The following is a 13,631-nucleotide window of genomic DNA, read 5'->3' on the forward strand; positions in this document are numbered from 1 at the left end:
CTTACTAGTTAATTGACAATGGTTAATTTAAGTCACAAACGATATAATTTCAGTAGTTAGAATGTCAAGCCCCACATTAAGTATGCTTTCAGTGGACTCCTATGGTCTGGAAGAGAATACCTCATATTTTCTTACTAGAAGTGTTTTTAAAGCAAACAAGAGAAAAATGTGTATTCTCGTGGGGAGGGAGGAGCTTGCACTTGGTGTGAGTTCTGGGAATGGAGTCCTTGGGTGGATGCAGCAGGTGAAATTTTTCTCTTGTCTTTTTGTTTTCTTAATTCATACATTTATTAAAATATATACTAACAGTCTTGTGCTTAAATGTCGTTGTGGTTGCGTGCTGGCTTCCACAAACCATAACTAATCATGAGGAGCTCTTCAACAAACAGACTCCACGCAGAGGTAAAAAGGTCAACAGGAATGACTGACAAGAGAGGGCACTGCAGACATAATTCCCTTATATGCACTAACACTTGCTAGAAAATGGAGTTTGACATTATTTACAATTACAACAACATTCATGGAGGCTGAGTATCACACGCATAAAAACGTCTTTTCATACTTCCCAAATAGACTTCAATTTTAACTATGAAGGTCATTTACCACAACCAAATGTTCTTAACAAGTATTGTAGAATTTTTATGTCCATTCAGTGAGAGTCTCTTACATCTTTCTGGGCTGATTCACTTGCAGAGTAGATACTGTAACCAGGTTCTTCATATCTTGCACTCACGTGTGATGCTCAATCTTTGTATGCTGTCTAATTTCTTTAAGATAAGCAGAGTGCCTTGCAGCAGGGCCACATAGATGAGGAAGTTCCTTGTGGAGAAGATCACATCCTTGCGCATCTTCCGTCTCGTCTCCTTGTGGTCCAGCTTCCGCGTGAGGCCGTCCATGGGGAGCATCGCGGCTCCGCCTACCCCACTTCCAGGCTTCCACCTGCCACGCTCTGCTCTCTCAGCGGTAGCCTTGTGCCTCCTCTCTTATCTTTTTCATTTTCATTAAAAGTTTACATCAGTCTTTTATCCACTTCTGTAATGTATCAGTATTCAAGAACGTTAAAATATTTAAAATTACTTACTGGGAAAATTACTGTATTTCCTTTTTCCTATTTCCCCAATCTCTAAATATTTCATGAGGTGGCGAAGACACCTCATACTGATCCCATGGAGTTGCACGATCTCTTCAACCTGCTGCCGACTTCCAGTTTGAAAAGCCCTGGCCAGGCCTACAGAATCCAGATTCAAAGTCTGGCCATTAAACAATGTCCGAGAATGGAGCACACATGCCCAATTTTAACGTCTGCTTAAAGTCTGTGATGGGCATATAGATACATGTTATATGACTTTCTGTACTTTTTTATGTTTGAAATCTTTGATATACATAAAACACAAAATGAAAATTAAAGCAAAATCTACACCCTCACTGCTCCCTCTAAATGCAAATCTTTCTCCTTACACATCTCTTATAGCTGTCTTGACAGAATGTACAAATTTCTGATTTTAAATCTTATTTCATGCCCCACATGAAATTTCTTCTTTTCTTTTCTGCTTATCTGAGCCCCATCCTTTTATGTGAGACTCATATAAATTTCACCTCCTATAGAAAACCGTGCCAAATACCCTTATTCTTCAATTAACCACTTTCTCTTCTAAACAGTTAGAATATCTATGACTCGGCCTGTTCTTGCATCCCAACCTGACTATCATAACTCTTTATCTTCTTCCTAATGTCCCTTTTCTCCCCAATTAGTTGGTAACTAGTAGAGTAGGCACTTAAAAAAGTACTTGTTGGAAAAATAAATGAAGGAGATTAGAAAGCTAGTTATTCAAACATTAATCTGTATTGATTGCTTTCATAAAAAATAGGTGGGAGGGGGTTCTTATAAGTGAAGTTGACTTGCTAGGTGAATCATTGTATGAAATCATGTAAACACACTTTGTAAAGATATTCACTCATTCACTCAAATTTTCGAGCTCCTCTTATGGCCAGGTATTATTCCTGGCACTTCGGATGTAGGAATATGCAAAACAGATGCTGTGATTGGTGGTGCTGGTGGTGATGAGGATGGTGATGAAGAAGCCACATCTGGTCCATTTTCTACCAGCTGTGCCTTACCTGGAGCACTCAGTGCGAATCTGAACATATTGAAGGCTTTCTGGTGGTAGAACCCTAAGCAGTTAGCTAATTACGTGTGCCAGGGGTAGATGTATTGAAGCTGCTGGCTGGTCATTAGGAACAAGAACTACCCCTTTAACTTCCCAAACTCATAGGGTAACAACCCATCCTCTTAGGAGACTGTTTGGTTAGGGTCGATGAGGATATACAATATAATGTAGGACAGAGGTTTGTATTCTGGAGTGGACCCCAGGAAAACTGTGCCAAGATTCTAAAGAGAGGGGGTCCATGATAAAGAAAAAGCAAAAGATAAGAACCATAGCAAGAGAAACAACAACAGTGAGAACAAAGACAGCTGGTTTGCATCTCTAGTAATAACACGTAGTGTAAAACAATACCTTCTAATGCGGGGCTGGGCTTCAAAGTTGTTTTAATCATGTTTTCCCTGTTCATAAAAGTACATTCTTTTAGAAATCTTAGAAAATTACTAAAAGAGAGTGACGAAGAGGCTGATTTAAGCAGATAAATTCCAATTACAAATCAATAAATGCATCTTGATTCCTCCTGGAAACTTTCTTTATTAGTTGAAGGTCCATACTTTACCTTTCTAAGTATAAGCTACTATATGCTTTCTTTGTTTCAATGTCACTGAAAAAATGCAAACAGTATTACAGTTTCTAAAGTGTATATGCTTAAAAATTCTTGAATTTATATGTACATTTATAGAAGAATTGAAAAACAAAAAAGAATAAAGTTAAAATTATCTGTAATGCATCCATTCATAATATGCTGTTACTCCGATTCATCTATATACAGATTATGTACATGCGTGTGCATGCGTGCCCCGTGCACACCAACACATACATGAGGAACAGTTACTGCATGGAAGGTGCTGATGATGTAATGCAATAAGAAAAGATCAGAATGCAAAACCCTTTCTACAGGCGGGTCTCATTAAAATTCTTCACGAGCGGGCCGTAATAACTGCATGGTAGTTTGTCATTTGGATGTGAACTGATAACCTTTTCAAAAAAGAATGGGGCTGCTCTTAATAAATTCACAAAATTGTCTCTAATGCAAAATGATGAAAGCTTATCTACTTGTCCTTTCCCCTCCTTATCGTGATCTCTTTTTCTAGCACTTTCCAACACGCAGAGCATATAATAGGGAACCCACTGCTGCTGCCTGCAGAGGTTTTAGAACTCGATCAAAAGGTCAGCATTCAGGGTATTAGCATAAATATTATGAAAGTGGAATTAGAAAATGCAGAGAGAGAGCCACAGATTTCCTTCACACAGTTAGAGCTTCCAAAGTTAAAACAGCTTCTGGTTTCTCCTCCAGGGCCTGATAGGAGAGCAGACGCCGTTCCCTCGGCAATGGCGTCTTGGAGTCCTGATTACGAATCTCCTTAAACCTGAACTTCGTGATTCCCAAAGCCAGTTTCTGCATGAAAGTGGCTGAGTAAAGATACCCGAGAGAAGTTTGTTTTTTAATTTTAACTGATACCTGAGCCTTGATACAGTACGTCTAGAGTGGGGCCGCGGAATCTGTATTTTACAGTTTCCAAGTGTTTCTGATGAATTGCCAGGTTTGGGAACCAGTCTAGTGGGGAGCTCTAGTGGAACCCCGTTATTTCTGGCAGCCTGAAGAAAAGAGGTGAAGGTGGATCTTGATTTATTGTGCGCAGCATAGATTCCCCAGAGACACTCTCCCCAGAAGAGATGGAAGGAAGCTATTTCGAGACGGTCATTTCCCTGGAGTGTTGATTGTCATTGTAAAGCCATGGCAGAGATTTGATGAACTTTGCAGGTCACTGCCAACTGTTCAACTTTATCAAAATGTGCCTCGTTTTGTAAATGTTACAATGATCTTTAGAAACGCTTTTCCCTCTGGAAGAGTGCATTTACCTCACACCCATTACGCTAAGCAGTTGCGACACATTCACACCCCTGAGCACATTTAGATCTTGATAGAAAATGAGACATTTAGCCGATTGTGGGTCCTCAAAGACATGGGATTTTACTGTGGCTTTCATTTCTCAAGAAATCTATGTTACACACGAAGCGAATGTTTCCTTTATTTTGTAGATAATTTGCTATGTATGTAGAATATACAATTTTCTCAATGTTTGTACGAGAAGTGACTTGTTTTGCTTGTTTTGATTAGATGCCATATTCTAATATGAGTTTATGTCTCTTTCAATTTTTTCATATTAATTTCTTTTACTAAAAATATTTTTAATCTAAGATTTAACATAGGTTATAATATAAAAAGCACTCTGTCCAGAATTTTCAGCCTTCATAAGACCTAACTGGAGGCAATTTTATTGTAGTGGAAAGTTGATATTTTTGTCTGGACACCACCCCCTCTCTGCTCTGGGATCTGCTATTGCCTAAAACAAGTGGTCCTGTTGAGTCAATCACTGTCCTCTCCTCTGTTTTCAGAGATTAGCAGTTGATCCTAAGTGGACCAATTATAACAGCCCATCCTTTCAGGAGTAGTGATTTGCTTAGGAGTGAACACGTGCCCTAAAAAAGAACGTGAGGTGTTGGGTAAAAGAATTGTCCTTTTCTGAACTCCTGTGCTTGCTAAAGGGGAAGAATATGACCCTGAGTCTATTGGAAGTAGTTTTTCCCACCAAACAACGAGAGTTTGCGTAAGGATGTGAGTATTTGCTCTGGATGGTGTGGCTCCATGGATTGAAGGCAGCCTGTGACAAAAAGGGTCACCTGTTCAATTTCCAGTCACAGCACATGCCTGGATTGAGGGCCAGGTCCCCAGTAGGGGGCATGCAAGAGGCAACCACACATAGATGTTTCTCTCCCTCTGTTTCTCCCTCCCTTCCCTCTCTCTAAAAATAAATAAATAAGATCTTTAAAAAATACTCTAAAAGAAAGTGAGTATTTGAAGAGAGATAGAGAAGAGGAGTGGGAGAAGAGACTTAAGACCTTCTGGAACTAATTGTGGTGACTCCTGAACTTCCAGCAATGTGAAGTGTCTGAATAATTCTTTGAGCTACCTCGAATTGAGTTTGAAAACAAATTGAATACAATTGCAAACGAAAAGGTCCTGACTAATGCAATTATTTTCTCCATTTTTCAGATGAGTAAATTGAATCCCAGAAAGGTTAAGTAACTTGACAAAGTTAGTAAGTAATTCAGACTGGAAGGCATGTTCTAACACCCTACATCCTATGTTCTTTCTACCACACTAACTTTCGCATCTACTGAAGAGGTCTGGCACTTAGAGGAAAAACCTGATATAAGAAATAGATCAAATTTCAGTAGTTGAGAAGGATTTCATATCAAAATAAAGTTAGCTGATGTGCTTTCAATCCAAATTTATGGAGGTCTTTGAATAAATTCAAAGAGTCTAAGTTGTCAAACATTAAAAAAAGGAAAACATGTACTGATTAAGTACCAAAAATAAAATTAGAATTTAAACTTAAAAAGAATTATCCATAGACAAGCACATTTCTTTCAGGAGCCCTTCTAAGCGACTTCTGTTAAACCATGAGAGTAGTGAGTTACAGACACAAACTCTACCGTAATGCTCTGCTCTGTAGGGTAGTAGAGATACAGCCTGTTTCGAGTTCAAGTATTAGATATGGCAGAACTTTGTGACCTGCCCTCAAATGGCAGGCTAGATCAAACAGCCAGAATGTTGTGTTGTGGTGTTTTCCAATCAGACGAAGTAAAATTTATTTACCATCTAGTGACAGATCAAAGATTGTCTCTTCAGGGCTGCATTGTACCCGGAAGTGTTCTTATTGTCCCCTATTCCTAATCTGCTTCTGTCCGTCTTTGACAAAATGCTGTACTTTAAGGCAGAATCTAAAGAGCACAATGTTTAAAATTTGTATATTTAAGAAACTTGCAAAATAATCATGGGGATGTAAAGTATAGCATAAGGAATATAGTCAGTAATATTGTAATATCTATGTATGGGGCCAAGTAGGTGCTAGCTTACTGGGGAGATTACTTTGTAAATTATATATATGTCTAACCACAATGCTATACACCTGAAGCTAATATAAAATAATATTTTATGCCAATTGTATTAGAAAAATTTTAAAAAAGTACTAAAGGAAATAAAATTGAATACAGGAGAAAAGCAAACTGCTAAACATGCCTGAATGCATACTGAAATCATCTTTGGATTTTACTTTATTTTTCTCTTGCAGTCAGGTTTTCAAAAAAATTGTTTAAAGATGTTAAAATTGATGTATAGTAATCAAGTAACATTTATATAAGCTACAATATATAGCCTAGGAAGAAAATAAATATCTATGATCTTAAGAACAAGAACTTGATTTGTCCTTATAGCCGATTAATTCTCCCAAAACCCATCTCTAGGCCTCCTTCCTCACAGGTTACTATTTTCCTGAATTTATTCCCTTACATTTTTGAACACTAGTTTAGTTTTTCCATTATATGTTTCCCTACAATACATTGTATTTTGCTTGGGTTTGAGCATTACACTGTTTGAATCATGCTAGTCTTCTGTGACTTGCTTATTTCATTCCATATCACGTTTCTAAGTTATATTCATATGCTTGCAAGTGGCTACATTTCATTCATTTTTATTCTCCACAATATCTCATTGTGGGACTAGTCTATAATTCATTGTCACTCTCTTGTTATTGCAAATTTGAGGTTTCTTTCACTTTTTGCTGAAGTAAATGATAATGTGAGAAATGTCCTTGCTTGTTTCTCCTAATAATACGTGCACAATAATTTTTCTGAGATCGACACCTAACAGTGGAACCACTTGGTCTTCTCCTAAGTGATTGCATTCCCACTGGCAGCGTGCGCATGTCCATGGAGTCAAGTCCTTGCCACTGGCCGGCAATTTTTTTTGTGTTTAATGGTTATAACACAGTATTTTGTTGTGAACTTTATTTGCATTTTTGTGATTACTGGTGAAGTTGAACATCTTTTTGTGGGTCTATTCAGCATTTGCAATTGTCATCCATGAAATTCATGTTTATGACTTTTTATTATTTTTTGTTATTTGTTCCTTATTGACTTCATATTTTTAAAACATATTCTAATATTCTGTTCTCTTATTGATTCTGTGTGTTGCAAATATCTTTTTCAAGTTTGTGATATTTCTTTTTTATTTCCTGATACTTTTAAGAATATTTAAAATCTTTATAGTCAAATCTATCAACATTTTTCCTTATGATTCATGATTTTTTGTATTTTAAAAAAACTTTACTAAATACATTTGGGTTTTTTTTCGGAATGCAATAGCATTTAATGGTCAGAAACAGTTGTGCAGAGTTATAATCAGCTACAGAAGCAGTGCTTGAGGATGGGACCCAATCTTTCCCACGCCGGACACAGCAGTACTGGACACGAGCTGGCACGTGGCTGCACTCACGTCCTTAGCCCCAGGGCCTGAGGGGAGACCACTGTCTAATATCCCCCAGCTACCACTTTAGTCATCAGAGGAGGGGTGTGAACCTCACATACGAGAAGAACCCCTTGTCCCCAGTGTCAAAATGGGTTGGGCATGTGAGCGTTGTAATTAAGGGGAAACCTTGTGTAAGCTGTTAACAGAGTTCAAAAGGGCAGGTATTACCCCTGTTCTCCAGCTCCCAAAGGGGCTCACTTTCCCAGTTTCTTCATCGGTTCATCAATGTTGGCAAAATTCCCCTCAGATGTGGACAGGTTTGCACATATGGTTGTCTGCACCTGGGTCAGAGACACGAGCAATCATCTGCTGCCTGGTGTCCACGCGTGTCAGGAGCTGGCGGAACGGCATGGCTTGCTCACGCAGCTGCTTCATGGTGGCCCGTCTCTGCTCCAGCTCCGGAAGGGTGGACGTGGTGGGGCTCCAGCGCTGTATGGTTTCACACAGCTGGCACAACTTGCTTTGCATATCTGCATCCTCTACAGAAGCTTTGCCCTTGGCAATCTCATTCCCCTTTCCCAGGATACTCTAGCTGAGCCTCCACTTGGTCCATAACTGCAAGGTCCAGGGTGCTCAGCCTTGCCTGCAACAGCTCTACAGACTCCATAAGGCTGTAAGGCAGGCTCCCTGCACACCTGCAGAAAGGGGATCCTGGGCCTCCTGATCACAGCACAGAGTTGCTTCCAGTTCTCTCAGGCATTTTGCAAGTTCTGCAATTCGGGCAGCTTGAGAAAACTTGTCCTGCTCAAGCTGAGAATGTAGTTCCTAAGTGACAAGGCTGCTATCTGGGGACAGGGGCGCGGAGTGGGGGGTCCCACTTGGGGTCTTTTCCCCTGAACCAGCCCCTTTGCTGTTCTTTGTGGTTTCCAGCTGCAGCAGTAGGTGCTTAGCCAGCGCTTTATCTGAGTCAGTAAGGCTGGTCACTGCATCTGGCCCAGCAGCTTCTCCAGGTGGGAAGCAACCAGCTGCTGCTTCAGGGCTGCCAGCTGTTTAGCCAGCACCCTGGAGGTGAGCTTCTCCTCAGTGGCTGGCTCCTTCCCTGTTGTCTTGATCTTCACAAACTTCAGTTGTCAGCTCTTGGACCTCCTGCAGTAGTCTCTGGTACTTTTGCTGGGGTGTCTCCTTCACTTCCAGACCCTTTCCAAGCATCTCATATTCTCTGGATTCATACCCTGTCCTCGTGGTTTTTCCAATATGATATGAGCAGTCAAGTCCCTCCGTGCTCACTTTGTCGTAGGCGGCATTAGGATTGACGATGATGTGCTGCTCCACACTCGTGCTCGTCAGTTCCTCCGCATCACCGTTGTCGTGAACATCTGCTTGTCCCTAGCGATTCCAGGAAGGTCGGCTTGTTGAGGGTCTGCCGTGGTGGCGGCGAGTCAGGGTGGAGGGGCCCGAGTTCCGGGAGGGCAGAGGCTGGGTCTGGGCCCTGGGCTAAGGTGACCGCAAAGGGAGTGGCCTATATTTGTATTTTATTCTAAACCTTTCTAAATTTTATTTGTTACATTTTAATCTTTAATTCCTCTGAAATTGGCTTTTACATATGGTGTGGGATAAGGAATCGTGCAGCATCATTTCTGTGAGGCCACCTCTCTTCCCCAGCCACTCGCATTCCCACCCTGTCGGTCACGTGCGCGCTCTCTTTCTGGTCTGCGTTGGGCTCTGCTGGTCACAGGTTTCTCTCTGTGCCTACACTGCACAGTGTTAATTATTCTGCCTTTATACCCAGTTTGGATGGACACATATCACTTTTTTAAAATTTAGGAATATTTTGTCCCTGTCCATGAGTTCTTTCTCTTTTTTGGTCCATCCCTTTAGTCCCCAGATACCCTCAGGGCTGTCAGCCTGCTCTCTATGAGTTTGTCTTTATTTTGCTTGTTAGTTCACTCTGTTCATTAGATTCCACATGTGAGTGAAATCATATGGTATTTGTCTTTTTCTGACTGGCTTATTTCACTTGTGGTGGTTACAGGGGATAGGGAGGAGGTAGAAGAAGGTATAAGGGTGATAAATTATAATGGAAAAATACAATAAAAATAAACCATTAAAAATAAATAAAATTTAAGAGCATTTTGGCTGTTCTTGGGCCTTTGACCTTATATATAAATTGTTTCAGAAGTAACTTCATTTCCTTAAAATGCTATTACGAGTTTACATTTTGTAAGGCAATGCTACTTCAATCATAAGCCAAGGTTTAAGGCCCTTGTCCCAGAGTCAGACACCTGGCCCTTCTACATTTCCGAGCTCTGTCCCAGAGTGTGAGAGGGTAATACCGGAGGTCCCAGGGTCCTCCATTCCTGCCTCCATGAATAAACCCCAGCCACCATGGCCCCAGCAGGTCAAATGTAGGTGCTCTTTGGCCATTTGCCCTTTTGTGCGGGACCCTGTAGATCTGCCACAATGTACTCATCAACTGTCTCAATAGTGGACGGCCAGGTTGCCTCCAGCTGCCGGCACTACAAACCCTGTCGCCATCTTTGTGTATACAAACTTACCAACCTTATATTTTCGTGAGGATTTGAGACATATATCCAGGAATGAAGTTGTTGAGTCATAACTTATAGAGATATCTGATCTATTTGAATACTGCCAGGCTTGTCTCTAGAACAGCTGCACCAATTTACACTTCTATATGCCACGTCTGGGAAATTACGGTTTTGGCTTCATGTGTAGCCTTTTTTTCTCACATAATTCCTAAATGTTTTCCAGTGAGCATGCCTTCATTCTATAATCATAGTCATAAAACTACTTCTCTAAGACCAATCCTCCCAACACGCACACACACACACACACACACACACACTCTTACTGGAAATAATTCCTTAACCCTGGTCCTTCCTCCGCCATGAAATAGTCTTTTCTTTAGTGGCAATGTACATATGGTGTTTCTTTATTCCAGCAAATCTCGGTTCATGTGCCTTCTGTCCCCTCCATATGCAAAGAAGCACCCCATCCTCAAATGTGGCTAGATTTTGTCCAGTTTACAATTTTCTGCTATTAAATCATAGCAAAACAGAAAAGTATGGTTGAGTTTGATAAATATGCACATACATCTGGAGCAGGAAGAAGGGATGGACACATTTTTCTTTAGATGGTGACAACTACTAATTATAATACTAACTTCATAGATGTGAACAAGCTGAAGAATGGTGCTCGTCATCCAGCAGAGCTGTAGAAGCCCTTCCCCATCTCCCTTCTGTCAGAGCTATGTTGATTGTATTTGCTGTAGTGCTCGTAGTATACTGTATTCTTGTCTCTATTCTGCCATCTTGTGGTCTTTCCTGTTATTGCAATTCCACAGTTTTCTAGGGGTAAGTTTGGATTTAGACTTAGCATAACTGTTGTCACTCTGCTTGTTTAATTGTGATTCCTAATGAAGAGATTTCCAGCTTCAAACAACGAATAAGTGAAAATTCAGAATTTTTTTCTGGTTGGGCTACATATACCTCTTCTGGAAACTCTTTGAGGAGCGGGACTCTCTTATTTTTATTCTTGCACCCAGTTGTTATCCTAAACTTGCCACCTTGTAAGTATTCAATAAATGTTTGTTGAATGAATAAATAAATTGATTTCTTCTACCAATCTGAAATATCAGTTACTGTTAAATGTGTCTAGATAGTGATTGATTTCCATCTCAGTCAAGAGTTTAATTGAATTAAAGAGTAGTGTGGGTATCATACAAGTATTAAAAAAATATCAGAAAGCCCTGGCCAGATTGCCCAGTTGGTTGGAGCATCATTCCGAACATCAAAAGTTTGCAGGTGTGATCCCCAGTCAGGATATGTACCTAAGTTATGGGTTCGATCCCTGGTGAGGGTGAGTATGGGAGGCAATTGATCAGTGTTTCTCTCTCACATCAATGCTTCTCTCTCTCTCTCTCTCCACCCCCTTCCTCTCTCTGTAAAATCAATAAAAATATTCTTGGGTGACAGTTTAAAAAATACCAGAAAATATAGTTAAAAAATCTACCTTCCCTAGATTTTTAACATAATCATTGTTAATACAGTAATTAGGTATTTACCATTGTAGACCCTTTTTAATATGTCTATGTATTTACATCTATAAATATATATAAACATTATATGCACACACGTATAGTTTTTTAAAACATAAATGAGACCATATTTTTGTTACAGTTCTCTTACTCCTTTTCCCTCACTTAATGTGTGTGGGAGATGATTGATGTCCATATTTAGAAATGTATAGCATTCTAACAGCTGCATACATTCCATAGCATGAACGTCTTATAATGTTAACATTATTTCCTTATTAGTGGAACTTTTTTGTACAAAGCACGTTGACCTGCATAACCCTTGGTGCGTGTGTACGCTTCTCTGTAGGTCAGAGTCCTAAAAATGCAGTTGTTGAGTCAAATGTACATGAATGCTTAAATTTTTTTATACATATCCCTAAGTTTATCACAAATATAAAAGCCACATCTCATGAATAAGCTTAGTAAGAAAGGTTAAAATTGCTATGTTGTTTTGTTTGTTCAGCCGGAGGCTGACTGAATTTTCTGCTTTTCAATCAATTGTTTGAACACCTCGTAGATACTGTTTCCATGAGCTGGCCCGAAAAACCGGCCAAGAGAAGCAGAGCTGGGCTTGTCTGCAGCCCCCCCCCCCCCACCAACTGAGAAGTCTAAGTAGGAGGGAGGGAGGTACTCAGAGCCCCGTGCCTGAGCTCTGAGAGGGGTGCCTCCATACAGCCTGCTGGTTCACAGAGGAAGCCCTGCAGTGTCCATATTTGATATATGCCTAGCTTTGTAGCATTACGAGGAAGGGGTTTTGTAAATAGAAATGAATACATATTATCACAGAAAATATAAAGAAAGGTATTAAGAATATTCAGATCAGCTTTAGTTTCATGACCCAGAGATAACCAACATTATTAACATGTTGGCACATATCTTCCCAGTTATACACAGTATTTTGGTTAAAAATTTTTTTTTATCCTCACCCGAGGACATGCTCATCGATTTTAGAGAGAGGTGGAGGCAGGCAGAGAGAAAGGGAGAGAGACATCTATGTGCGAGAGAAACGTCAATCGGTTGCCTCTGGCACACACCCTGGCCGACCCCGGAGACTGACCCTGCAACACAGTCATGTGCCCTGACTGGAATTGAACTCACGAACTTTTGGTTTACAAGGCGATGCTCCAACCAGTTCAGCCACACTGACCAGAGATATACACAGTTTTTTAAACAAAATTGGAGCTACACTGTAATGCTGCTGTTTTGTGAGCTCCTTTATCCCTCCACTTAAAACATATATTGTGAACTCTCTGCTTTGTATAGTATCACTTCAGTGTTTCATCTAGAGAAAGCATGAACATTTCTATCTACCTACCAAAAAATTCCCCCAAATTTCCATCTTCCCTGAGTAAAACCCATTACTCATTAAGACTTTCGACTGAGAACATAAAGACAGATATTTGATGCTTCAAAATCTATCTCTTTCACAAGCAAGTGATATTAATGAACTGCACTGAAATACATATGACCTCAAGGCAGGGAAATCATACCTGTATGTTAATATTTTATCTGTTACTTACTAGAGTACCTATATTTCATTGAGTACTTACTATATCGACATTTTTGCAAAGCACTTGACAAATACATTGTTTCTCATTGTTGTGGTTGCCTTCAGAAGTAGATATTATCAATAGTTTGCAGACATGAGAACTGACATCCAGAGAGAATGAACAACTTTCTCAAGGTACGTGATGGACAAACGGTGGAGTTTGGATCAGAACCCAGGTCTATCAGATTGTAAAACTGATGCTTCTCTACAAATCTTTGCAGTTTTGACCACACGTGAAAACGTCATCTATCCTCTAAGTCACTGCTTTATATTCACTTTATGATTAGGTTTAAAGCAATTTCCAAGATAAGTTAAGAAACGTCAGTCAATTTTTCTGACTATATAACAGAGATTAAGCACACATGTTTACTCTCTTTTCATTAGTGCAAACAACCCTTTGTGTGGGAGGGGCAACCCTTCCTGTGACGTTCTCACACTTCAGCCAAAACTGAAAATAGTGCGCCATCTGTTGGCCATAGAACTCTAGGCACTTAATACAGGGAAATCAACGCA

General features: G+C 40.0%; 1 protein-coding gene and 1 pseudogene across 1 annotated transcript; both read right to left on the minus strand.

The window, feature by feature from the left end:
- Positions 1-716: 716 nt before the first annotated feature.
- On the minus strand, positions 717-905 carry LOC112308031 (mitochondrial import receptor subunit TOM5 homolog). Its single transcript, XM_045193936.2, has one exon. It carries the CDS (start codon positions 903-905, stop codon positions 717-719), a length of 189 nt encoding a protein of 62 aa, XP_045049871.2.
- Positions 906-7,730: 6,825 nt separating this feature from the next.
- On the minus strand, positions 7,731-8,894 carry LOC112304158 (dynactin subunit 2 pseudogene; annotated as a pseudogene).
- Between the last annotated feature and the right edge of the window lie 4,737 nt (positions 8,895-13,631).

Source organism: Desmodus rotundus, chromosome 3 (genome assembly GCF_022682495.2).
Source record: "Desmodus rotundus isolate HL8 chromosome 3, HLdesRot8A.1, whole genome shotgun sequence".
Taxonomy (NCBI): domain Eukaryota; kingdom Metazoa; phylum Chordata; class Mammalia; order Chiroptera; family Phyllostomidae; genus Desmodus; species Desmodus rotundus.